At 56.7% G+C, this 27,209-nt stretch overlaps 1 protein-coding gene across 1 annotated transcript; it reads right to left on the bottom strand.

Annotated features, from left to right (window-relative positions):
- On the bottom strand, window positions 1-27,209 carry COL8A2 (collagen type VIII alpha 2 chain). Its single transcript, XM_058856375.1, has 3 exons — window positions 27,152-27,209; window positions 6,696-6,886; window positions 1-2,246 (listed from the first exon to the last, which is right to left on the bottom strand). Exons 2-3 carry the CDS (start codon window positions 6,868-6,870, stop codon window positions 325-327), a joined length of 2,097 nt encoding a protein of 698 aa, XP_058712358.1. The 5' UTR covers window positions 6,871-6,886; window positions 27,152-27,209; the 3' UTR covers window positions 1-324.

The raw sequence follows: 27,209 nt of genomic DNA, 5'->3' as shown, positions 1-27,209 counted from the left end.
ATCCTTGCCATCCCAAGCGTGTTCCTGTGTTTGATGTCCAGTCACTGGGGTATTTATTCCAAATATGCTTTGTTGAGGAAGTTGCTCCCCTCCCTCCCTTCTCCCCCCAAAAAAGAAAGGTAGATGGATAGATGTCTCCTTCCCAATTACCCTCTTGACTCATGGATCAAACAGCATGAAGCAAGGTCTCATGACAATGTCTTGCGTGTTCTTCCCAGTGATTTTTCTTTTTTGCATTAATTTTAAAACACTTTTTTTATTAAAAAAAAAAAAAAAGACAGTTTATGGCTAAAGTGGGTGAAAAGGAAAAGTGCCCAACAGCTGTTATGTGGGGCAGAGCAGGAACCCAGAGAAGGAGGAGTGGATGTATTCCGTGGAGTACAGCCCATTGGCCTGGTCCGAGGGCATTTGTACCCAGACCTGGTCATTCTCCTTGAGTTCAAGCACAGCACTGCCCGAGGCCTGGTCCAGGTACCCCTTTTTGTACTCATCATAGGTGTAGGTGGCCGGCACGTTGTTCTTATACAGGGCCACCCAAACGTTGGTCCCTTTGACATGCACATGGTAGGCAAAGTAGTAGATTCCAGATATGGGGCAGGTGAAGATCCCGGTGACTGGGTTGTAGCCATTGTGTCCATTATACAAGGTCCGGTCAAACTTGACGGGCATGCCGGATGCAGGGAAGGGGGAGGTGAGGATGGCAGTGAAGGCCGGCGCGATGCGGGCAGCAAGCTCTCCACGGCCATACTGAGGCTTGCCCGGCTTCCCGTTGCCCAGCACAGCTCCCTCCACGCCACCGTCTGGCAGGTGCAGCCCTGCGATGCCCGTCTCGTCCAGCACCCCGGGCGCTCCTGGTGGCCCAGGTGGCCCCGGTGGGCCTGGTGGCCCGTTCAGCCCCGGTGTTCCTGGCATTCCAGGTGGGCCGATGGGTCCAGCCATGCCAGGCTCGCCGGTCTTCCCCTCGCCGGGAATGCCAGGGAGACCGGGCTCCCCTTTCAAGCCTGGTAACCCCTGAGGCCCCATGGGACCAGCAGGTCCTTGCAATCCCGGGATGCCAGAGGGGCCCCTCAGCCCCGGCTGCCCCGGGATCCCACCATCCCCCTTGGGCCCGGGGCCACCCGTCAATCCAGGCACCCCCGGAAGGCCGATGAACCCTGGTTCACCTTTGGGGCCCGTTGGGCCGGGAGGTCCCAGTGACCCGGGCAGGCCCCTTTCTCCCGGCACCCCCGGCTTCCCCGCGAAGCCGTTCGGGCCCTGGTCTCCACGCATCCCCGGAATTCCCGGGGGCCCACTCGGCCCCACGTCCCCCTTGGGGCCGGGCAGCCCGTGCTTGCCCGGCAGCCCCATGGACCCCGGCGGGCCCGGCGGGCCGATGATGCCGGCAGGGCCTGGCTCTCCCGGCTCCCCATCAACGCCGGGCTCCCCCTTATCGCCGATGGCTCCCTGTGCCCCGGGCTGCCCGCGGTCTCCTTTCAGCCCGGGCATGCCTGGCTTCCCATAGCCCGTGGGGCCTGGCAGGCCAGGGAGGCCGCGGATCCCGGGCTCTCCCTTCGGTCCCATGGGGCCCTGTATTCCCGGTACACCCGCGACGCCCGGGACACCGATCCCGTCGATCCCGGGGGGTCCCCGCGGCCCCACAGGGCCGGGCTCCCCGGTGACACCCGGCCCGCCCGGGGGCCCCATGTCGCCCTTGTCCCCGGGCGCGCCCGGCAGCCCATCGAGGCCAGGCTTCCCAACGCCGGCGGGCCCCGGGGGCCCTGCGGGGCCGGGAGGGCCCCCGTTCCCCCGGGGCCCCGGTAAGCCTGGCTTCCCCACGCCGTTCTCACCCTTCATCCCTCGTTCTCCGCGGGGACCTGGCTCTCCTTTCGGGCCAGGCTCTCCCCGAAACCCGGGCAGGCCGGGGCCACCCTGGGGACCCGGCTTCCCATTGACAGAGAGGCCGGCTGGCCCGGGCAGCCCCGGCGGGCCAGGAAGTCCCCTCGGCCCTTGCTCCCCACGCATGCCAGGCTCACCCTTGGCTCCGGGCATCCCTTTCATACCAGCCTTTCCGGGGAGTCCTGGGATGCCGGGTTTCCCAATGCCCGAGAAGCCAGGGGGCCCAGCGGGCCCAGGCTGGCCGTGCATTCCCGGCTTCCCCGTGCCCGGTTTTCCTGGGTAGCCGGGAGGCCCGGGGGGTCCACGCGGGCCGGGCTTCCCTGGCGGTCCTGGCTCGCCTTTGAGGTCCATGGGCAGCAGCGGCGGCATGTCTGTGGAGAGAGCAGAGTGTCACTAGAGCCGGCTGTGGGCAAGGAGCGTCCTTGGGATGTTGGAACCGGGGTATGTTAAACAACGGCTGGGCTGGGCTGGGCTGGGCTGGGCTGGGCTGGGCTGGGCTGGGCTAGGCTAGAAGGGGGACCCTTCCACTTAAATACGGCCACAGCAGCTTCCTGAGCCCCCACATCAGCAGGGCTGTCCTGACGCAAGGCCAAAGCCCAGAGTTCTCATTCCATGAGGCTTCACATCCCTCCATGATGTCAGGTGACACCATGGAAGGTGCCAGTGCTGCTCTCAGCTCTGGCAGGGCTATTTGGTGATGAGTTACTGCAGGGTGTTTTTAGAGCTGGATGCAAACCTCCAGCTGCCTCACTTCCCAGCAGCCTCAAAAGCACTGTGGGATTCAGTTGCTCCTGCCTGGGTTTAGCTGAGAGGATGGCGATAGAGCAAGCCAAGACTCAGGATAATCCCTCAGCCCGTCCCACAAGTCCAGGGCCTTTAATCCTTTTGGATTAAAAAGAGAACTCTTGGACATGTACTTGAGAGCCTGAGGAGGCAATGGGTGCATGGGTTAGGCCATGCCCACAGTGCTTTCTGGCACAGCTCCCGAGTCCAGCAAGGCGGAGAAAAACCAAAGAGTGAAAAAGCTCTAGGGATGGAGGAGAAGCCAAGAGCTGGGATGGAAATGCAGCCTCCGGTCCATCCAAATGAGTCAGCCCAGCTGGGAATAGGCCACAACCACTTGACATTTCAAGAATTTATTGAGGTCTTTTGCAAACGGATATAAGAAAGAAACTAATGTGCTGAGAGACTCCAAAGGCAAGGAGAGGCAGATGACATGCCCACCATAACTCAGCATTGAAAGCACAGACGTGAGCATAAATAACTCTTCAAGGCTGGCCCTGGCAGGGTGTCACCTCCCATGTGACACCAGGAAAGGGTGAGAAAGAATAAATCTGACAAACTCTTTTTTGGGCAGTTTGAAATGAAGGAAATACTCAACAGTCACATGTACATGGGATGATAATAAGAAATACGAAAGGCAGAGGAAAGGGCTGTGACATCTTGGGTGAATTTAAATCAAATCTGCCCAAGGGAGACCATTCCAGTTGGGAAGAGATCTATATGGATGAGTTCCTGGGATGGGGACGGATCCTGCCTGGGGTGGGAGCAGGATACAAGGCTGCATGCCACAGTCCCCAAGGTCTGCCAGTCTGGCCTCCTCAGTGAGCCAAGCTGGGCTTTGGGAGCATGGACACACGTGGTGTTGTGATCCGCCAGCATGGAGATTTCCTCAGTCAACGGGAAAAGCTTATGGGAGATTTGAGACACGTGAAAAGAATAACTGTGGCAGCAGCAGGCACAAATCCCGGAGAATCGGAGGTGGCTTTGCCTGCCCTGAACACAGCAATTAGCTCTGGCCCTTCCCAGCCCGGTGCTGCTTTGTTTTCCTTTGGGTGATGGAAACATTTTTAGAGCTTATCTATAAATCAAAGCCTGGCCCACATCCTCAGCTGTAGCTGCGGTCACTTGGCTCTCTTGATGAAGGAAATACTTGTCTGTCATGACACTGCTGCTGGATTTCTGCAAACTTCTGCTCCTCACCCCAGAAAATGGTGTGGGAAAGAGGACAAGGGAGCTGTGCAGTGCTGCACTATTTCTAGGGTTTGAATTCTGGAAAAAAATTCTCCAGAAAATTATTTCAATGTGTTTTCTCCCCCCATTTTTTATTTATTTTTTTTTTTTTTCTTGCAATGGCTTGAAATGAATTAGTTTTCTAGGTCATTTTGCATGGAATCAGAACAAGGATCTACAGCTGAACCCACAAAGGAAGGAAAAAGCACACACACACTCTCTGACACAAGGCAGTGGAGAGAAACGCCAGGCAGGAGCTGCCAGCTTGCAGGCGGCCAAAAAAGCAGACGGGAAAACCAAACCGGGGCCATCAGCAGAGAGAAACTGGGACACTGCAGCCCCACTGGTGTCCAATTTCAAAAGCCCATGTCTTGCCACAGACACATGTCTCGGAGCTCTGTGCTTCGCAGCACTAGCGTGGGGTTCTGTGTTCCCCTCGAAGCATGAACTGAGCTGCCATGAATGTTATCGCAGAGCCAGCTGGGGCAGTGGGAAGGGGATTGGGCAGGAATGACCCCCTGGGAGCTCCCACATGGGCACCATGGAGCTTTCCACCTCCTGAGGAACATGGACATAGGCAGGTGGGAGCTGCAGCCCCTATGGAGCTGCGTTCATCCCGCTAAGGACCCCTCCTGCCTGGAGAAGTGACCCAGCAGCACAGACCGGCCAGCAAGAGGAATAATCCGTCAGGATGGGAAGTGGCTCCCAGCCATGAGCAGCCAGCAGTGGGTCTGGCCAGCACGGCCAGATGACACTGTAGGAACGAGAGGTTGGATGCTCTGTGGCAGAGCCCAGCCAAGCTTGTTCCAGAGTGGCTGCCAAGCCCTGTCTCGTGAGAGAGTTTCACAGGCTCACAGGGATGTTGTGTGGGATCAGTTTTAGCACCTCTCATACTGTCTCCTAGCAGTGGGTGTCCCAGCACAGCACTCACTCATGGGTTTACCTGGCTGCAGGGCCATCAACATGGTTTAAATTAAGGCAAAGGAAATCCCAGTATGCAAATCTCTGCTTCAATGTCCTGAGCATTTCAGCATTTAGCAGCATCTCCTCCCCTGAGCTCACTCTATGCTCTGGGGCAGCTATTTTTGAGTGAGAAAAGGTGTCTGGCACCCTGAGGAAACCTGTCACTCACCAGCTGGCACCTGGAGGCAGGAGGGAACCCCCTGGTCCCCAGGCCAGGCTGGGGCAGCCCGGGGGTCCCACACAGCTCCCACCGGGTCGGGGTAACCCCTCAGAGGCATGGCACAGCCCTGTGCTGTCGCAGCCAGTCAGCTGAGCTCCCCGAGCAGGGCAGAAGGCCAGCAGGGATTTTCTTTGCCAAATTAGAGGTTAAGCAGAGATGGGAGCTCAGTGGGATCCAGGAGGCACTGGCTTCCCCAGCTGCCTCTGTGTGGCCCCACAGCTGGTGGCTTGGGCTGCAGCTGTTCCTGTGTCCCCCTCTCCTGTCCCCCACCTGTCCTCTCCTTCCCAAGGGTTTTAGAGGAGTAATGTCCAGGGGACTTCTGTGCTCTGCCCTGCCTCAATGTCCCTGGTCTAACCTGGCAGAGCTTGTCCAAACTCTTCCTTGTCCCAGCCTGGCACACTTGCTGCTCTCCCCAGCATAGACAGCGTTGCTCAGAGGCAATGCAAGCTGCTCCCATGCATAGGAAGAAAGGAAAAAAAGAAGGGAGAACAGCAGGGAGATATTTGAATCCAGTCCCACCAGCAGCTGAAGTGTTCCTGTGCTACGCTGGAAGGTTTTGGCTCTGGCTGGGATTCAGGGAGCAGCTTTACAACAGCTGGGAAGGGGGCAGGGAGAGGGGGGCTTGTAGCACACTTCAGCTCCAGGTTTTGCTGTGTATTTTCTGACATATTTGCTGAGCTGAACTCCTGATAAGCCATTCAGCCCTCCAGTAAATAAGCCATCGGTGGCCCAGCCTTCTTCAGTTTCTCCTCCCAGAGCCAAGACTTCAGTTCCTGGGAAGGTCCAAGTCTGTGACAACCTGTGAGAAAGCTCCGGTGCTCTTCCCAAGGGCCAAGCACCGACCTGGTGGGTCTGGATACCCGAGCCCAGCAGTGCCCCATCCATGGTGGTGCCAGCACTGAGGTGGATGCAGGCAGGGCAGCTGGGGACGGGTTACAGAAGGCTCGAGGTGCTGGAGCCCCAGCTGTGCGGAACAATGACCCTGGTGCCTCTGCCCCTCTGGGTGCACATCACTCGGTGGGGAGCGATTTAACATGTGTGGAGTTTCTGGTCGCTACTCTCTGAGAAAAGAAATGCCTCTCTCCTGCTCTTCCCTCCCCAGGCTGGGTCTCAGCTCCAGCCTTGGCACTCTTTCCTTTCCCAGCTGGTGCAAAATGCAGACAAGGAAACGGAAAAGGTGGAGGAGTGGAAAAAGCCTTGCCAGGACAGCTCAGGTTTAACAGCAGGGAGAGGCAGAGATGGTGAGTGCTGGGACTTCTGTGCCTCCCTCTGCTGGGGAGGGGCAGGAGGGCAGGAGCCAGAGGCTGGAGGGTCCCCTGTGTCCCCTGGCTCCCAGACCAAGGGGCCCATGGGTGCTCTCCCGGCCCCAGCAAAGGGCTTCACTTCCCTGCTGAGCCTCTACCCGTGTTCATCCTGTCCTTTTGCACTGGGTTAGAGATCAAAATGGTCCCTCCATGCTTGGCCCAAAGTGTTTTGGACAGCAGCATCCACAGCTGTGCCAGGCGGCTCCCAGGAGCTCTGACCTTGAGGGTAGAGGATGACAAGTGCTCAAAGGCTCTGAGACGCCATGTCCCCTCCCCACTGCCCCATGTCCTCCCACAGTCCCACAGAATGCATCCCTTACCCAGGTACTGCCCTTTGCCTTCACGGAATGGGGGTCCCAGGGGTCCCTTCACCATGGGCTGCATGTACTTGACTTGAGCGTAGCCCCCCACGCCGCCACCTGTGACCAAGCGAGGGCCCAGCACTATCACCATCGTCCCCAGCATCAGCAGCAGCGCCACGACGTCTGGCAGCATCCTGCTCCCACGGCTCCTGCAACAGTGACAAAGCAACAGTGAGACTGGGTACACGCCCCCACCTCATCAGGACCAGCTGGGAATCCCCATGGGAACGGGACTCCCTTGAATTTGCGTTTTTGTGGGTCAGAGATCATGCTGCCCTTCCCAATACACCACAGCTGGGAGATGCATGGTAAATACAGTTTACAGAATGTAATCCCGGAATCACTGAGGTTGGAAAAGACCTCCAAGACCATTGAGGCCAACCTGTGACTGATCCCCACCTTGCCACTAGCCCAAAACACTGAGTGCCACATCCAGTTGTTCCTCAGACACCTCCAGGGATTGGGAATCCACCACTTCCTTGGGCAGCCCATTCCACATAGAAATTCTTTCTGATGTCCAGCCTGAACCACCCCTAGCACAGCTTGAGGCTCTTCCCTCATCTTGCACTGTAACCAACCACGGGAGTGCCCAGTGGAGTCTTACAGAAGCTGCCCTGACTATCTGTGGTAACTCTCACATGCGTTATACATTTTTAACAAATAGGGGGGAAAAAAGGCAGATGAGACCTGCAGGCCACTGAGCCCAGCATTGCTGTCACATCCCTCAAGTGAGCAGGCCCCTGTGAGAGGCATAGGCTGCCACTGCCAAGCCCTGCCTTCCCTGGGGGCAGTCAGTGGGGGCTGAGGCTCCCAGGTGGGTGCTGGGCCAAACCCTCAATGTGGGAGCCAGAGACTTGCTGCGTTTGTGGCTCAATTGTGGCGCTTCACAGGCAGTGCTGGGAACTTTCACCAAGGATGAGGGACAGGACATGGGAGCAGCCTCAGCCTTAAGTGCCTGTTTATTTAAAATAAACTCCCTTTATAAATACTCTTTTCCTCTAGCAACTCTCCCTGTCAGCTGCACGTGCAGAGCTGCAAACAGATTGATTTGCAAAGAACATTTATTTTTGGAAGTTTAAACAACACGTGACACCACAGAGCTTTGTGCTGCTTTTCCTCCTTCTTGCAATAATTTACCTGTGGTGGTTATTAATGAGAATTAAGCTCATGGCCTGTCCCGCTGGGGAGCAGGGAGCAGGGCTGCTGCATGCCGGGATTTCATCGGAATTTCCTGAATCGCTTTTGCTGAAGCAGCAGTGAAACAACAAAAAAAACAAAAGCTGCAGCTGAGAGAAAAAACAACCCAAATGAAAACAAAATTAAAGCAAATTAAGTCAAGGGAGCAGGGAGCCCAGGCATGGGATTGTTCCTGATGCCACAAGGGCTTGGCAGGTTTTTGGAGTCTCCAGGGACAAGGCAGCCTTGACAGCTGCTCCTGTGCCTGGAAAATAGTCTGAGAGTCAGCTGAGGGCTGGAGGGGACAGGGATGGCCCTACCAGCAGCACGATGGACCCTGTGAGGATGCGGGTGGCAGATACTGGAAGAGGAGCTCTGTCTTGCCCATCCCACCAGAGCCACAGGCCTGGAGCGGTGCCATTCCCATTGAGACACCCAGAGCCGAGGCTGTGGGTCAGGTGGCACTGCCAGGGACACGAGTGACAGCCAGCCCTGGCCTCCTTGGCAGCATGGCCGGAGCCTCGCTGTCATTGTTGTTTTTCTGTCTTCAGGGTCGAGTAGAGGAACGCTTCTTTTTATGAAGCATTATTTTACAAGGATTTGTTTAAGGGGGAAAGAATCCCATTTTAAGGGATTGCAGCTGTAAAAATATGGTTTCTGTTAAATAAAAGAGGAGAACAAACCCCTGAATCAGCTATTTACTTGTTTTCCTTACCTGGTATGACCTCTGTGCCTCCATCTCTACCTCCCTCCCTTCCTAGCTCTCTCCTCTCCCACCTGAGCTGGATTCACCCTGCTCCTCCCCTCCACTGGGCTGTTTTCTCGGGATGTTGCCATAGGAGCAGCACCCAGGGGTGGTTCAGCCCCTTGCTACTGGGCACTGCATCCTCCTTCTGTGAGGCCTCAGCCCTCGGGGAGAGGTGGGATGCAGAGAAAATGGAGCCAGAGTGAAGGGGGAGAGAGGACAAGGGAATCTGAGCACGGTTTTGTTGTGTATTGGATGTGAAACTGAGTTCCCTGCTCTGTGTCCTCTGCCACCCCCTTGATTCAGCTGGGTCATTCCAGCTGCCCCAGTCTCTGCAGAGCAACAGGGGGAGCCTGGCCTAAGCCCCCTAGGTAGATATTCCTCAACAAAAGGGGTCTCCTGTGCTGTCCCCACCGGCCATGCCTGGCACTGAGGCCTCCTGCTACTCGCACTCTCCAGGCAGTGAGTTAATAACAATAAAATGGAAACATCTGGAATCTCATATGATGGATAAAGTGTGCACAACGTGCTTGTGGAGAGGATCTTTCATGCTTGAAATCTCCTTTGTTATGAATTGATAATTAATCACACGGAGCAGCCACACGATGCTCCCATCTCACCTGGCAGGTTGTGAATGGTGGCCAATCCACTGTGTGTATGGGCTGGCTACAGACAGACAGACAGACAGACAGACAGACAGACAGACAGGGGTCACCTGCCCATCCTCCTGGGGGACACCTGCCCATCCTCCTGGGGGTCACCTGCCTGTCCTGGAGTCTGGGATCAAGAACTTGCTCTTGCATGGCAAACAGAAACCCCACAAGATTAATTTTTTTCCCACTTGGAGCAGGGGGGATGCTTTGGGGGTCCCAATTGTAGCCCCTCCTGGCTCACTCTACTCTGCCTGGGCATTGCAGCCACCAGGCTGAGCACAGAGGCAGCTCCAGCCCCCCCCAGCACACTCCAGTACGAGCAAAACCATCCCTTGACACAAAGCCAAGCCCAGCGGGAGCTGCTGAGCCAGGAGGGTTCATACAGGGGCAGCACTTGAGGGGTCCATGCTGTTCTCTGGGGATGCTGGAGCAGGATGGGGCCTGGCAACACCGCTCTGCTGGGCTCTGGGGGGAGCAGGGCCCCGACCCAGCACTGAGACCCCTGGCACGGCTTCAGAGCTGCCGCTGCTGCCATGCTGATGGTGCGAGTGTCGGCTCCCCTGGCAGGCGGCGAGCAGACGTGTTAAAAACCCCTGGCACGCCATGAAAGCACTGGGAACAGAGAAAAAATCTCACACTTAAAGCATGAGAAAAGATACAAGAAATGTCACCTTGTTCTTGCATGAAAACAACTGGCCCGGGCCGCCTTCGTCGCTCCAGAACTGCTCATGGCTTGTGCTGGGCAGCCTGGTGAGCTCCCAGCGTGTTCCTGGCATGCTCCTGGTCATTCCCAGAGGAAGAGGGCTGCTGCCTCCAGCACTGTCCCACTCTCCCCACAGAGCCCAAGTCAGCACTCTCATGCCTGTGGACTGGGCAATGTTCCTGTGAACACCATGGCCTCGCTTCCCCATGGACACGGCCAGGGCTGTTGGCTGAGCTGGGGCTGATTTATGGCCCCTGTTGCTTAAATATTAATGAAGGGCCTGGCCAGCCCCGCGCCTGGTCCCTTTAAGGCTAATTATTTTTTAAGTCAATGTATGTGATCCACAGGGGATCTGCCATTGTGACTAAAGGTCGACACAATAGGGAACTTCTTTAAACCCGGCAGTCAAAGCGTGGTCAGTTTGGGGCACAGCATGTGCTTGCTGGCACTCACCCGAACTCTGGCCCCACATCCATCCCAGGGCCACACCAGCCCCGCAGAGGGGCTCAGGGATGAGGCAGAATGGGGAATTTGATGCACTTCAACTGCATCCCAGGCTCACTGGTGAGGCCTCATCCCATCCTGGTTTCTGTCCCCATGCCCATTGCTCTCCCCATCCTCTTCCCCATGCCTGTACCCACCTCAGTCTCTGTGCTCTGGATCACAAGGCACAGCCACCACATCTGGAAGCCGTGGCAGAAGCTGGCTGGGGGGGAGCAGTGGGAAGCACCTCGCACTCTCCAAGGGCGGGGGGACGCAGGGAAAGGGAAGCACCGGGAGCAGCCGGCGCGTGTGGGTGGGCTGGAGCAGGCAGGCTTGGCTGCCGCCGTGTCCCATCGAGCTGCTCCATCCTCCGGCCATTTACAATAAAAAATAAAGCAGGGAGGATTTCCAAGCCCAACACGGGGCTGGCCCGGGTCCAGCGCGAGGTCGATGATTTGCTTTGCGCTACACATGCTTTAAAAATAATGGTAAACCGAGTCAAAAACGAAAAGTGAGCTATGAAGAGGGAGAGCAGCACGTTGTTTCCGCAGGCCGGGCTGCGAAAGCCAAAGGCATCAGGGAGCATCTCGGTTGAGCAGCGCCGGAGAGCGGGGGAGACTTGGCACCAGCCTGTCCTTAACTGCATGACACCTGATCCCATCCAAGGCTGCTGTACGCACTGCCGGAGCCGGAGCCGGAGCCGGAGCCGCAGCCGGAGCCGGAGCCGGAGCCGGAGCCGGAGCCGGAGCCGGAGCCGGGGCCGGAGCCGGAGCCTCGCTCGCCAGCAGCCCAGGGAACAAGAAAACATTTTCCTTGACGGAGAAAAAAACGCCCCACCCCATCTGCAGGGACCTGCTCCCCTGCACAGTGCCCGCACCTGGTCCTGAATGGAGCAGGATAGGCATGGCACAGCCTGGCACGGCATGGCATGGTACAGCTTGGTACAGCATGGGACAGCATGGCATGGTACAGCATGGTACAGCCTGGTACGGCATGGCATGGCATGGCAGGGCATGGCACAGGATGGCATGGCACGGTACATCATGGCATGCTACAACATGGCACAGCCTGGCACGGGATGGCATGGCATGGCATGACCTGGCATGACACAGCATGGCACAGCCCAGCAGGTCATGACACGGCCCAGCACAGCATGACGGTGGTGCAGGCTGCCCACGGCTCACACTGCCTGGAGCTGGGGATCCCGGGCTCCTGCAGCGGTGCCAGCGCCAGGGGCGGTGCCAGCACTTGATCCCGCGGCGGCCGGGTCAGGGCTCAGCTCAAGCGGATTAGTGACCCCGGGCGTGTGCGCCAGGAGCGCAGCCGCAGGTCACGGCTCAGGGCTTAATCCCTCACCTCCAGCCGTCAAAACTCCTCGGAAGCATGGAGGGCACCGGTGATCGCTGCCGTGGGGCTGAGGCTGTCCCTGCAGAAGAGTGGGCACCACCAGGCCCAGGTGGAGACCCCCGGGTCTGGGTGGAAAACCCTGGTTCGGAGCTGCAGGCTCCTGCCTGGGGCAAGGCTCAGCTTGGCTCACGGCATCCCTGTCGTGCTGCAGTTCCCTCACTGATATACAGCTGGGAAGTTGCCCACGGAGGTGAGACCCAGAGGATATGTTCCCCCTTGCCCTGGCCCCAGTGGAGGGTTTCTGCACCCCAAATCCCTGGTCTCATCCCGCCGCCAGCCTCCACTCCACCGAAATACCAGAGCTGCAGCATTAATAACAGGGTTCCCTGCCAGGTGCATAGTTTGACCAGTCGAATCACATATGCCAAACCACAGGTATTTTATGAGACGTTTCCTGTTATGAAGACATTTTTGTGAGGATTCATTTTTTTTTTCTTCCCTTCTTCTTCCCCTCTCCTCCTCCTCCTCTTCTTCCCAGTGGGATGGTCACCTGCCCGGGGAACAGATGTGACGCTGTCCCTGAGGGCTGGAAGAGCAGAGCAGTAGCCAAGTGCCAGAGCTGGGCTGCAGTAAGGATGAGGGTGCTGAGGGTGCTGGAGGGTTCCATCCCTTCAGCTGGAACCCCTTCCCAGGGGACTTCACAGGGGCTGTGCAGGGTCCAAACTGCTCTGCAAGCCCAAGCTCAAGCTGTGACCAAGCACAGACACTTGTGCCCAGATCCTGGTGTGGGATGTGGAGCGTTTGCCCAGACACCACAGGGAGGGACAGGGGCTGCCAGCCCCAGTGAGCTGCTGGAGCATTGGGCATCGCTCCCAAGGAGCCTGTTCTGGCTGGAGAAGCACTGCTCCAGGGGTCCTGGGGGGAGCAGTGGGAAGCACTTGGCTTTTCCCAGAGGTCCGCAGGTCAGGCCTACCTTGCTCTCGCAGTTCCTGTGCAGAAATAACGTTTTCTAAGGCAATGGGTGTTTTGCAAAGAAATCTGCTAAGCCTGGAGGGACCCACAGAGAGCAATTCCCGTCTCAGGGAATTTGCAGGCAAGTGGCCATCTACCGCAGACATTTAAACTTCCAGCCTCGTGCTGGGGTCACCAGCTTCATTATAATGAGCCTTCTGGGGCAGGGTGCTCAGGGCGGCTCCCTTTGGGGGGCTGCAGGCTGGGACATGTGGGGCAGCAGCACTGTGGCTGTTCCAGCCGTACTCACCCATCCGACGGGAAGGGAACTGCTGCTAAGGGGGATGCACTGGGAGCCCATAACAGCACTTGGGGAGCCCACAGTGGCTCCGGGTGCAACAAGGAGCCTCAGCAGCAGCACCTGCTCTCCCAGAGGAAAGACGTGGCATCTCACCGTGGTAAATACAAGCTCTAGAGCAGTGGGACAACATGGAGCCAGCACCCCCGAGCTGACTCCTGATGCCCCAGGACAGCCGGTGCTACTGGTCAGCAGCTCAGTCCCTGGCACAGCATCCCCACCACGGTGTCCCTACCCCGTGGTTTTCCCACCTGAGCTCTCCACTCCTCCCTCAGCACCCGCTCAGGTACGACAGTAAATGTGTGAATTGTTGTGAAAACATCCTCTCCTGTCTAAAACACCGGGAACATCCCCCATCTCTGCCCCAGCTGCTCGGACAAGAACCTGCCTCGCTCTGTTTATCCTAACAGTAATTTTATTTTAACGCCAGAGTTTGAAATCCTGTCTGCTTGATTTTGTTGTGTCCTTTGATCTCCATTTCCTCTCCTCTTCCAGATTTTTAGCAACCCCCCAGGTGAGGCCGGCTGGTGCCAGCACTGCTGCCTGCGCCTGCCCTCCCAGGCAGCCCCCGCTCCCGCACATCCTCCCCGCGATTATCCTCCCCAGAACCCTCTGACAAAACACCCGGTGAGACCCGCTTCACCCTCGGAGCTGCATCTCCTCAGGGGACACTCCAGAGCTCGGTTCCAACAGGGCAAGACCCTGGTTGGGGCCCCCCCCGGCTCCACCAGTCCCTTCCCGACCACTGCAAATCCTCCCGGTGCGGCCACTCCCCGGCTGCCACCGCTCCCTGTCCCGCAGGGGGGGTGCCAGCCCTTGGGGACAACGGCGTGGCCGCAGGTGATGGGCCTTGCCCGGAGCGGTGTTGGGATGCCCCTGCCTGAGGTTCAGCCTGGGCAGGTGCCGTGTGCCCGGGGAGGGTCAGTGTCCCCCCGCTGCCGTGTCGCCGAGCTGGCCCCTGCGCCGCTTCTGGGGTTAACAGGGGAAAAATACTGTTTATGCTTCTCTAATATCGAGCTTCTGTTTTGCATTTGCCGTTTCTTCAAAGATAGGGAGCCGCCTCTGCCAAGATTCCAGAGGAGATATCCTCAGCAATGCCGACCGCACTCCCCACCGCACTCAAAGAAAACAAATGTCAGGCCAAGGATTGATATGAAATAGTTTAAAAATGAGAAAAAGCTGCCTTACAGCTAGGTTTACATTAAAATAAATTTCAGGAGCGGGAGGCTCGGCTGTGTCCCTCCCTGGCGGGTGGCGCTGGGGGATGGGGTTACCTGCTGGGGCGGTGCCTCGGTCCTGCCATCGCCTCGGCATCGGCTTCCCCATCCCCTTGCCATCCCCATCCCTTCACCATTTCTACACCCATCCCCTCGCCATCGCCTCCTCATCCCCATCCTCTGCTGCCCCCAAGGCCATGCACCATAAAGGAGCACTCCTGGCACAGCAGCTGTGTGCAGCTGCTTCTCCATTTCCACACCTAGGGAAGGGGATGGAATGCACGTTTCAGGCAGTATTTATGTTATTTAATTTAATTTAATTTCTGTGAGCTGATTTGAGACCCCAGCCAGCCCGAGGTGTTCAGTGGGAACCCTGACAAAACACTCCTGTATCCCACACTCCCATCTGGCACAGCCTCATGTTCCTGGCTGGATTTCAGATTTCCCCTGTGCCCTGTAATCCCCATTTTAGGGGGTGTCCTCTCTGCCAGGCTGTGCTCCTCAGGCCTCACAGCACCGTGGGTCTCCATGCCCTCATCCCAATGGACAGCCTACATGTGCCTTTCCATTGGGACAGTCATGGGTTGTGAAAAATCAAGCAGATTTCTTCCCAGAATTTTGTTTGGAAAAAATTTGCCTGATGCTGTCACAAGACGTTTCACCATTGCTGAATCAGCTGCTTTGATTTTTCAATTTGATTTTTTTTTCCTTTTTTGTAGTTTTCACATTTCCTTTGTCTTGGAGTTGACAGCCTCACAGGGAATTCCAGTGGCCCTGCTTTCCTGGGGATTACGCCAAACCCCCCGTGCCCCAGGACAACATGCAGACGCAGCAGAGTCCCACAGGACAGCTGGATGACATGTCCTGGGGAACATGAGGTGCCACTCAGTGTCCCCACGTGCACCATCTCTGTCGATAACCATCTTTCAATATCACTTAATGCCAGCGTGCTATGACCCAAAGCCACACTCTCATTTCCAGGCTCCAAATTTCCAGTTCAGTCAAGTATTCCATTGAATTTGTTTTAGAGGGTTCCAGACCACCCCCTTTGCCTGGACCCCTGCACCCACAAATGTGTTCATCTCCCACTGCTCTTCTCCTCCCCATGTGACACCATTGGGTAGCTCTGCCCTGCTCAGGGCACACAGCCTCTGTGGAGCAACCAGACCTGGGCAGGGCCAGACCAGAGGGAAATGGTATGGATTTAACATGTCCCAGATCATTCCAGAGGAAAAACCACTTCTGGACCCAGGATGGAGAAAGGAGAAGCTGGGACAGTGCTGGGAACTGGCTAAGAAAGGCCCAGAGGAGCCAGTGACCTTCATGGCTCCAGAGCATCTGCCTTGGGCGTCACTGTTACCATTGACACTTTGCCAAGCAAAACTGGGAACTTGGAGCTGCAGCACCAGTGGAAAGCAGTGCAGAATATATGGAATATTTTCTTAGTAGGACTCATTTGTTTCTGTTAGAGATGCTGGCCCTGGATGGACACGCAGCCAGTGGCACTCAGGATTGTCTCCATGTCCCTGCAGTGTCCCAGGGGACTGAGAATGGGATGGAGTCTGGTGCCTCAGGGTCAGTCCATGGTTTTGCACCCCTGTGCTCCCATCTGGTACATTCAAATGCTCCCATTCGGAAGCAACGAGGCGCAAAACCGGACACTGAATGTGGGGACAGGAGACACTTATTACAAAACCTGTTGTTTAGGCTTCGATCTGGAAAAACACTCAGCTCACTCTGAGTTCTCCTCCGGCCTGTGTCATGTCATGTCATGGAACCTCCCTCGGTCTCCACTCGGAACATACTGCCCAGAGGGTCTCCTCCTGCCAGTAGAACGCTGCTGAGCCCAGCCAGGAGCCCCTGCCTTGGCCCCTTGTTTGGGCACAGGTGCCAGGAGGCTGCCGAGGTGCTCAGGATGGGGCTGGCATGGTTACTGCACCCAAGGAACCCCAACGGTTATGCCAATCATTTCCCCGTGTTAGTAGCAGACCCAGATCCTGGGAACAGACCCAGATCTGGGAATAGATCCAAACCTGGGGATCAGACCTGATGCAGGGATCAGACCAAACCTGGGGCATTTTGTTGCCCTCTAGGAAGTGTCGGGTGCATGGCAGCCCCATTTGGGCATCTGCTGCAGGTGCCACGCTGCCACACGGGCCTGGCATTTCTGAGCAATGAAACACGGGGAAAAATTAAATTTACCTATTCAGCCTATTTTCCTAAAGGACAATTATAAAAAACACAAAATAACAGAAGATAAAAGATACCCAAGGAACCATTCAGCTTTCAGCCTAATGGGAAGAGGGTAGAGAAAAGCGCTGGAGGTAGGGATGGCAGCAGGCAATGCCTGGGGAGGTTGAGGTGACACCTCCTCTGTGCCTCGAGTGGCTGCAGAACCCACCTGGGACAGGCAACACCAGCTTCACCCCTGCTACAGAAATAACTGGGATTAGCAGAGTGATTGCAGGGGTGTCTCGGAGAGATGTGGGGCTCCATAGCATCCCACCCCATCCCAGATGCTCTGGCAGTGCTCAGCCAGCACCCGGCACACCCACGGCATGGCCGGCTCCCGGGAGCCTTCCTGCACAAGCCCACGGACATTTTCCACTGCTTTTACAGCAAGAGAATTAAAATGCTGTTTTCTGAAGGCTGGGCACGTTGAAATGCCAGGCCCTGGGTGGAATGTGGCGGGGGCGCGGTGGGAGGAGGGCTCTGGTCTCGGTTCCCTAATGGAATCCCCATCAGTGCCAGCCTTTGCCCCAAGGGAGGCACCGGGGGCTGCGGCCGCTTCCATCCCCGCGGGCAGCGGGGAGCGGAGGCCACCGCTTCGAGGAGCCCTGGACGGGGTTCTGCCCCTGCACTTGGCTCCCGGCACTGTCTCCTGCCCACTGCCGGGCTCTTTTTGTTGGGAGGTTACAGCTGCCCCTTCCCACGGCCCCCGCTGGGCTCTGCCAGGGCCGGAGCACGGTCCTGATGAGCCAATGGAAAGCAAATTCCGTGTGACGCCAGTGTCCCACGGCCTCTGGCCGCTCCTGCCCTTCAGCAGCCCAGCGCCACAGCCCCACACGGTGTGTGGCCGGGCAGTGCGGGAGGTGAGGTGCTGAGGCCGGCACTCTCCTCCCGGTTCTTCAGTAACCGGAGATAGCCAAGGGGCCACTCGCGGCAGCCAATGTCCCCTCTGCGCAGTGCCAGCACACGCCGTGCCCTAGGGATGCTCCCGCACCCGTCCTTTCATCTCCGGGCATGGCTCTGGTGTCTGCTGCTCACTTCTGGACACCCCTACTGGCTGTGGGGCAGCCAGGCCTGGGGAACATGTCCCGTTAGGAGGTTGGTGGGAGCAGGAACACATCCCAGATGGCCAGGGCAGTGTGTCCCAGCACGTCAGGAGGGGTGGGGAGGGGGACACGGCCCTTTTGTGCAAGAGCAGCCAGAACAGGGTTGGGAAGCCAGGAGAGCGACGGGTGTCTCCCGAATTCAGCAGCCACATGCCCCGTGTCAGGGTGGTAGGACTAATTCAGGAGCTTTCAGCACCATCCAGAGAGGTGTCCGACACTTTATAAACCCGCTGGCTCCTGCGCAGCTCCAGCCTCTCACATGCAGGAAAAAGCCCATCGGAGCCAAGACAAACAGAACCAGCAGCATCCCTGTGCAGCGGGATGCAGCGTCGAGCGGGCCAAGGATACTCTGGCTGGACCACCAGGCCCTGGTGGCCAGAGATGGCCGTGCCCTGGCACCATGGCCCCGGGGCCAGGCTCCAACAGCACAGGCTGCCATGGCATTCCCGCAGCTGCCCTTTGTGTGCTGGCTGTGCAGGGGCTCTTTGGAGCAGGTGGAAGGATGCCAGTGGGATCCTGAATGCTGCCCCCAGTGTAGGGGATGCTGCTCGTGCCCAAAGGCAGAGAGGGATGTGAATTCCCACAGCTCCCATTGAGTGTGAGGGTGAGCTCCAGCCCTGTGTGAGGGGCCAGAAGGGCTGCCCCTGGATGGATTGCCCCAGCTCCAGCCCCCAGCAGTGTGGCAACAACTGAATTATTGTCAGTGTGTGCCAGGGACATGAGCGTGACAGGGAATTCAATGAACCCAGTGCATTCTGCTGGTCCCAGCCCAGGCCAATCCCATAAAATGCCCCATCAGCACAACCAGCAAGGAGGGACAGCAGCTCCTGCCCCTCCATCTCCCCCAGGCACCATCCAGGGGCAAAGCATGGCCCAGGCACCCCAAGGTGGATGCAGACAAAGGCAGTGCAAGTGCCAGCTCCAGCTCCAGCTGCTCTGGGGACTCAGCTAATGGGGTCCATTTACTGGGTAGTTCTTGGAATAACAAATTGTATCATCCAAAAAAGCAAAACCACAAAAGGGGATCAGCTTGCAGCTCTGCTCACAAAAGCCTCTTGTCTGGAGGCCCCCCGCGCCCCCCAATCTCGGAGAGAAAACTCAATTTAACCAAAATAAACAGCACACCCAGCCCTGTGCTCTCACGCTCCATGGCAAGCTGCAGAGCAATGTGGATCAACCTGACCCTGCAGTTGGCAAATGTCATCAGTGGGCACTTGGCTGTGCCACACAGTTCTGGAGCTGCTGACCACCCCATCCAGCCAAAACTGAGCTGGCTGGTGCTCAGAGGGCCATGGTGCAAACCCCAGTGCTGTTCCATCTCCCAGTCCATCCCAGTTAGCAGCAAACACGTGGAGGGAAAGGGCAGGACTCATGCAGGAACAGGGAAGATGAAGCCATGGATTTCCCTGTACCAGGATGAAGGATGAGGGTTGACACCTGCTAAACCTTCTAATCCCCCTAACTCATCCCTGACAGCTTTCTCCCAGGCTGGAGCCCACTGACCCGGTGGGAGGTGGAAGTTTAGAGCAAATGAGGTTCCCAGCATGGCAGGATGATCCCAGCCTGCAGCGGGACCAGCTGGATGGACCCACTGGCTCCCTCTGGTTTCTAAATCCCACAAAGGTGTCCTGTGTCTCCTCCCATTTACCCAGGGTCACCCAAGGTCACGAGCTTCTGTTTGCATCCTAAGAGGACACAGTGGCTGAGATGCTCACCTGGGTTCTGTCCTGGGAGGCTGCAAGAGGGGGAGGGCTGAAGGGAGGGGAGTTACACCCTTTCCCAGTGGGGCAGATCTCCAGGATGATGGCATTTTTGAACTATTTCTTCAGTTGGGGTTGGACCCCAGGGACTAAACTACATCCCAAGCCAAGAGTCCTCCAGCAGCAGCCCTGCAGAGGTCCTACCTTTGGGAAGGTGACCCTGCCATGCCCCAGCAGTAGTGGACAGAGGTATGCATCTCCCACAGCTCTGGTCTTCACACCTTCTTGTGCAGGGCAGGAGCACCAGCTCCCAACCCTTGCTCCCACACTGCTTCAGCCCCCAGCCCTAGTTAGGTATCCCCAGCCCCAAAAATCACTTGAAATCTGCAATCTGAGCAGTTTTGCCCAGGTTTTGGACCAGGTTCCACCCCTGGGCCAGCTGCTACCATCCAGGGGACTCAAGCAGACTGTCTGTGTTGCCTCATCCCACACATGCAGGGAGAGCACTGGGTGCTGGGATGGGAACGCTTGTGGCCACAACCTTCACAGAGCTTTGGGGACAAATACACCTGGACTCCCACATCCCCTGGGAGCACAGGACAGGATGGGACTGCTGAAGTCCCATGCCTGGCTGTTTCCCAGACAGTCAGTCCAGCATCTCTTCCCAGCCGGATGCCCCCAGGAAGCCGAGGCCAGCGCAGCTCCGGACTGGGGGCGACCGCGCCGTCACAGCCCATCTGCCGCGGGTAATTCACCGCCTGCCCGGCAGCACTCTGGCTGCATTCCTGCCCTAAGTACCGCGGATTTGCTGTGCTTTATGAAAAATGAGAAGAATGTTTTAAATGAAATTAATTCTGACGAACCCAAGATTTCATAAAAGCACTGCCTGGGCATGGTTTGGCATAGGCCTGCTCTTGTTCACTCTAGTGCCTCCCTGGGGGGAGGAAAATACCAGGCTTGGCATGAAATAATTACAGACTCCTTGTATAGCTCAATTTATGGCTGCTGGAGGAGTGCTGGGGTCTTGTCGTGGCCCATAGCTGATGGTTGGCAATGACATCTCGTGTGGTCTTTAATGAATGGCTATGCGAGGTGTAATGGAAAGGACCATCAGCACCAACTGTGCCGGGCTGTTGGAGAAGTGCTTTACACCTGAGTGTCCCATGCCAGGCCTCAGGGGTCATCCCGCACTGCCACAGGAGCTGATACTTCCTAGCACAGTGTAGTGCTGGCACAGACTGGGTCCATTCGTGGTGTGGACATGTCTGTGCCAGCGGTGGGAAGGAGCAAGCGGAGGATCGGGCAGTGGGCATGGAGCCACTGGTGTTCTGCGTGGCCCCACCAGCTTCCTTTGGATGCAGACAGAGGAACTGCTGCGGCCTTGCCCGGCTCTCCCTTTCATCTTGACTTTAAAAAGACACTAAATTAAAACCATAAAGGCACCCAAGCCCTGAAGGGACTCTGCTGTCCCGCTGGCCCCCACACCAGGGATGCTCGGCAGGACATAGCGCTCGTGCACAGCAGGAGCAACTCGCAGGGCCCTGACCTTGTTATTTATGTAACACAAAGCTCTTTTCCTCTGTTCATGCACTGCCATGAGCTAGATGCTGAGACCCCCACAATGTGACCCTGAGGGGTCTGTGGGCCCATGGCAATTGATGGGTTTTAGAGTCTTTGAACTGCTGTGAGGGGCAGGGGGTTGGCCTGGCTCCAACTGTGGAATAGGCTCCCCAGAGATGTGGTGGAGTCAGAATCCCTGGAAGAGCTCAAAAAACAGACATGGCATTTCACACCACAGTTTAGTGGGCATGGGGTATTTGGTTGAAGGCTGGACTTGAAGGGCTTTTCCAACCTTAATGATTCTGTGTGCCTGCAGTGCCTGGGCACGGGCCTGGTTTGGGGTCTGCCCTTGACCCAGGCTTCCCACCCTGGGGCTGTGGGCTCTGCCCTCTAGGGTTATCAGCTCAGGCCTACGGGGCACAAAGCATCTGAAATTAAAGGCAAAGCAAAGACAAAGGTATCGCTACTGTAATCCAAACCCAGGCCCAGGCCGGGATCTGCCCATGGGTTGTGAGTGCCAGACTGGCAATATCAGGAAATATGAAGAAATAGCAATAAAAGTCATCTTGTTCTTGTCTGCTGGCTCACAGCACACAGAGCAGTGAGAAATACCTTTCTGAAGTTGTTGACAATGCATATTTGAGGCTGAAAATATGCTTCTCTGGCAAAAGCCCACATATTTAACCCCGGTGGGCACTGGCAGTTCACCCTGTGAGTCCAGAGCAGGACTTCAGGGAGGGCAGTGGAACTTCCCAGCCTGCCTGGGCACAGCAGCTTGGGAGATGCTGCTCTGGCCGCTGACATGGAGCAGGATGTGAGGGAGATAAGTGTTGAGTGTTGAAATGAAAGCTACAGTGAGAGCAAAGGACCTGCTGCAGCTTTGTGCCATGCCAAGCCTCCCGCCGCCTTATCAGTGCTTCTCTGAGAATGATGGCTGTGTTGTCCTGACATTAAATATTCTCCTTGTGGTGATCCATATCTCCTCCATTTGTCGCAGAACCCGAACGCTCCAGCCCTGATGCACACCCTGGATTCACACTCTCAGCCCTGGAGCCAAGCCAAAATCTCCAAAGGAAAAATGCAGCCAGAGCTTCCAAGTTTCATGGTGAAACCACATGATTTTGATGGGAAGCCATAAATCAGTCCCAGGCTCTCTCAGCCTCTGGTAACTTCTTAAAACAAACCTGGGCTGAATTCTGTGTCTTGCAATGAAATCCGAAAGCAGGTGAATTGGCTGCAGCGTTTATGCATCACCACAAGTGAGTGCACGGAGCAGCCCCAACTGCTCTGGACAGCCCCGACTCTTGTCTGAGTGGGTTCAACTATCCCACAACGATGGGGCACAACCAAAGCATCACCCACCTTCTGTGGGTACCCAGAAGAGGCCTGAGTGCTGCCCAATCCCTGCAACACTGCTGAGACCTTCCCAGCCCTGGGGGCATGGACACCACTGCCACAGCAGGGACAGGACAGGGAACACCCCAGCAAAGAGATAGGCGGGACCTGCTGCCCTGCCCTGCTAGGAAAATGGGCATGGGGAAAGGGGTAAATCCTCATGTGGCTGCAGGGATGAGGGCAGCCCTGAGGTGGTCTGGCCTCAAGGCCTTAGGTTTCTGAACAAAACAAAGTGAAGGCTCTTATTTGGCTAATGTGCCTCTGAAGAAAGGCTCTATCCTTGTTTGCTCTCGCTGCTGCATTGTCTGTGGAGAAAGACAGGGATAGTTCTCATCTGATACAGCAATATCATCTCGCCCATCTGGACAGGGCTCTTTACAAGACCCTGCTTTAGAATTTAGATCCCTGGGAACTTGGAAGGCAGCAGTGAAACAAAACCCTCCATCAGAACAATAAAGAGACTCTCAGTGACAGCCAGAGCTCTGTGGGGCAGTCACAGGAGTGCTATGAGGTCCCAGGGGTCCAGCATTGCCAGGCTGCTCCGGTGTGCAGCAGGTTTGCAGAAATCTGCTGGTCTGGGGCAATTTCTGGGGCCACATCCTGCCTGGGGAATGAAGAACTTGGGCTGGGAGTGCTGCAAGAAGTAAGGACTCAGACTTTTGGTGCAAAACAGCCAAGCTGGGCAAGGCATTGCATCGGCCACCGCATCCACAGCAGGTGAACATTGAAGTTGTTGTCCTCCTCCCTGACTGCTCCCTGCCAAGCCCTGTCCTGGATGGAGGTGCCTGGAAGAACCTCTGAGGACAAGCATCTCTAGATGGGCCAGCGGGATGGGCTTGGCCCCAGGGAAGGTCACAGAGACCAGACCTGGCTGCTCTGCAGATTTTGGCTGCAGTTGCTGCCTGTGATCTGGAGCTTAGCTCTGTGAACTCGGCTGACACTGAAGCCAGAGGCCATGGGAGCACTCTACAGCCACTGGGCTGAGGGGACAGCAAATGGCCTCACACTGCCACCTTTAGCTCTTTTTTAATCTCATCCCATTTTTGGTAGGACCCATCTCCCCAGCCAAGCCCAAAAGTGCTGCAGAGAGGCAGCAGCCATCAGGAGCCGTGGGGTCCCTGCTCCTGGGATGCTCCTGTGAGAACATGGGAGAACAGGGCAGGATAAGGCTTTGGTGAAGAGTCCAGCTCCTGCAGCTCTTTGGGGAAGACAAGCAATGCCTAGGGGTGAGCCAGGCTTTTGGGGAGCAGAGCATCACATCCACATCCCAGCAGCCACGCCAGCCCCTGTACCCCCCCGTCCCCGTGCAGATGTTTCCCGGAGCGCTGCCATCCCTCCAGCTCTTCCCAGCCAGGATGGATCCCATTGCTTTGAAGTCTGCAGCTGATGCACAGGGTTATTGCAGCCAGAGCAGACAGCCCTGGGGAAGAGCCAGGCAGCCAGGGATGTGACTCAGGAACGGCTCCGGTGACAGGGGGAAAAGGAAAAGCGGTTTATTATGTCTGTGCCGGCATCCAAGTCGCCAACGCAGGGAAGCAATGTGCAGCTGAGCCCTGAGCAGGAGGGGAGAGCTGGGGGGCTGGCAGTGTGGAGTGTCACCACTGCTTCACCAGCCACCCTGAGGGTCCCAATCCCACTGGATTACTGCAGGACACAGCCAGGTTCTAGCAGAACCATGCCCTGCTCCTCAAATGCCCAGCACAGGGAACCCCTGAGTGCAAAAGAGGGAATGGGCATGTGTCAATGTGTGTGTCCCCCACCGCCCCCGCTGCCTTCATTAAGGCAGTTAATTTCCCTCTCTAATTAGCTGTGACAAAGTGCATGGGGGACTGGGGATGCTCAGTGCCCAACAGAGTCGATGGGGCACCATTTCCCAGAGGGAAAAAGGTGGGATTGAGAAACCGAGGGAAGACAAATGCAATTTGGTGTCTTTTTATCCCTTCCTTTTCTGAACTGTGAGATTTTATTGTCACAGATATTTTCTTTAGTGAAGAGGAATAGAAATTCTGCTCCTTCCTGGGCTGTGGACAAGATGAAATAGGAGAGAATAATAGAGGGGTGTGTAGGGACAGACAGGACCAGCCCCATGCCCTCCCCACCAGGTTAATGCCTTTTGCAGGTGCCACAGCCCAAATCCCTTTGATTGGCCATTATCGTGGCATGTGAAGAGCCCAGCTACTGCCAGCCATGGCCCCCAGGGCCCATGGAGGAGGTTTTGTCCCCCACATCCCAGATCCAGAGAGCAGAGCACTAAAACCAGGCGGTTTCATCTCCACCTTCCCAGGAGAGGCTGCACACAGTGCCAGCAGCTGAGCACTTGGATGCACCACGCAGTGCTGGCATCCTGTGATGGATCAGCACTGAAAACAGCACCCTGATAATCTGCCTCCCCAGCAGCCATAAAACTGTCTTCCCAGTTCCTCCAGAGAGGATTTACAGTGGTTCAAAGCATTCTGGAGCGGCCTGCAGAGGTGAGAGCTCCCCGCGGGTGCTGCCCCCACACCTGGGGCACTCTGTGGCTTCATGGTGATGCCCCCAGATCTTGGCCTCCAGTCACTCCACTTGATTCCCCCCAAACTAATGCTCCTCAACAGGGACTTGCCAGCCCCCCAGAGCAAGTCAGTGACCCTAAGGTCACTGACCCCAGGAGCCCCTCACTAAGGTCCCAGCGCCCCCCAAAAGACTCTTCTCTGGGCTGTTGCTGTGCCCTGTGCTGAGTCCCCGATGGGGACAGCTGGTCTGTAGCTACAGTCACAGCCTTGGTGGCCATCACTCGAGGGACAGCACCTCACCCAGCCATGGGCTCACTGAGAGGTGGCTGCTCACCAGCCCTGGCTCTGGGCCACAACCCCTGGGCACAGCCCATGCTGGGCCCCTCTGGCACCAGGAAATCTTCCAGCACTGGGCACAGGGAATGGGAGCGCTGCCCCAATGCTCCCCCTGCTCCATATCCAAGTGGGAAACCGAAAACCCAATGCAAGGCGAGCTGTGCTGAGCCCCTGCCAAGAGCCATGGACAGAAATATCCTTGATTTCACCAAGGTGTGAATAACTTTTGACACTTCTAGGGCTTATTGCCTTAAAAAAATCCCCCCTCAGTCCCCATTCACACTCGGCAGGACTGTGTTTCATATGAATGGAATATATGAATCACTGCAAAGAATTTAAATGCTTCCCTGTACAAAGAAACGCTCCCTCCCCGCCTCTGTGGCTGGGCTCTGCGCTGCCTAAAACAAAGGCATGGCAGGAGATGGGATAAATCCTGATCACTACACTGCTGCCTCCTTGGACAAGGGCAACCTGGCCTCTCAGTTTGACCCAGTGCAGTGGGGCAGAGCCTTCACCACCTATTTCAACCCACAACCAACTGCCCTGGCCACAGCACCAGTGGTTTCCAAAATTCCAATGAGCCCCTGACAGCTGCTGGATTCACATCTCTGTGTGCTGTTTGCGTTTCAGCTCTGCTCCTGCTTCTAAACCTAGTTTTCAGATTGGAACAGGCAAAGAAAATTGCTTTGTTGCCATTCCTCTGGCCAGTTTGGGAGAAACCACCACCCCATTGCTGAGAGATTGGGTCAGCTGGGCTGATGGAAACCAGGCGAGTCTTCCTGCAAGAACCTCTCCCATTTTTTAGCAGCTTGGGTCTTGCTGCTTCTTTTCCCTTTGGACAACAGGACAAGGAGGAAAAATGTAACTGGAAGCCTGGTGCGGCCCCACTGCACTTCCAGCTGTGATGTTTCCTCTGGCATCGCTGCCTCAGCTCCACACATGAGGTTGTGTCCAGAGCCCCAGTGGAGCGAGGAAAGCCAAGATGGGGCTTCAGGCACCTGGGTTACATTAATCCTTAAAAGAGCAGGGACAGGACAGCCCCTGTGCCCCAGCACGGCACTGCCCCTGCCCAGGGGCTCGCAGCCACCAGCCCTGCTGCCAGGTCTGTGTCCTAAATTCGCAGGATCCGGCTCTGAAAAGAGCCGCTTTGTTTCCCAGTATCCCTCGCAGATGGATCAAAACTGCATTTTTACAGAAGCAATAAAAATCCCAGGAATTCACCGGCCTTATGATTTATTAAACATGTTCCTTATAGCAAAGCTGCCCATAGATGAGAAATATCTCTGGTAGGTTATTGCCTAGCCTGGGGCTACCGTACAGGGGGGATCTTTCCTGGCTTATTGGGAATGTTCAAAGCTGGAGAACCTGGTAGCTCAGGAGCCAATTAACAGCAACACTCTTAAAAAAATAAGCACCTTGTGTTTCCCAAGGTTTTTGTGGAAGGCAGGACAGTGCCAGTACCCGGGAATGGTGCAGGTACCCGGGTGCAGATGTTGGGAGCTGCGGGAGGGGACAAGACTCCAGGCGGGGCTGAGGCAGTAAGTGCCAGCAGTGGCTGTCCCAAAGGTCACGGCACTTTCCCCAAAACACTTTTGTTCTCACAAACATATTTCCTAACAGCAGAAAGAAAGGTCTGGGCACTGGGAGACGGCAGAGGCTCTGGGGAGGATTCCCTGGGAACGGGACGTGACCGAGGTGGGTCAGAGGAGGGAGAAAAGATGAGAAAAAGTAAAGTAGAGGAAAGCGGGCTCAGACCTGCCGGAGGAGGGATGGCTGGAGCGTCCTGAGGTGTTCCTCGGGGAAAGGGCACCAGAACAGCAGGACTCGTGACTGGGAAATCCACGGGATCAACTCCCGCCCGAGCCCGGCGCAGCCCGCGGGATGCGCAGGCGAGCGGGAGCAGGAGCGGGGCCGGGAGCGGTGGGGCCCTGACCCCATCCCGGCCGAGCGGCGCGGACCTTACCTCACCTCCCCTCGGCGGAGTGGAGCGGAGCTGCGGGCACGGGCGGTCGCTGGCGGTC

The sequence above is a fragment of the Poecile atricapillus genome, chromosome 24, assembly GCF_030490865.1.
Source record: "Poecile atricapillus isolate bPoeAtr1 chromosome 24, bPoeAtr1.hap1, whole genome shotgun sequence".
Taxonomy (NCBI): Eukaryota; Metazoa; Chordata; class Aves; order Passeriformes; family Paridae; genus Poecile; species Poecile atricapillus.
The sequence above is the reverse complement of the archived record's forward strand: the minus strand, read 5'-3'. Positions and strand labels throughout refer to the sequence as shown.

Coding starts and splice junctions, on each gene's coding strand:
- COL8A2 (XM_058856375.1), bottom strand. CDS start 6,870: ATGCTGCCAGACGTCGTGGCGCTGCTGCTGATGCTGGGGACGATGGTG. Junction 2,247..6,695: donor AGGCAAAGGGCAGTACCTGG/GTAAGGGATGCA, acceptor CTCTCTCCACAG/ACATGCCGCCGCTGCTGCCC.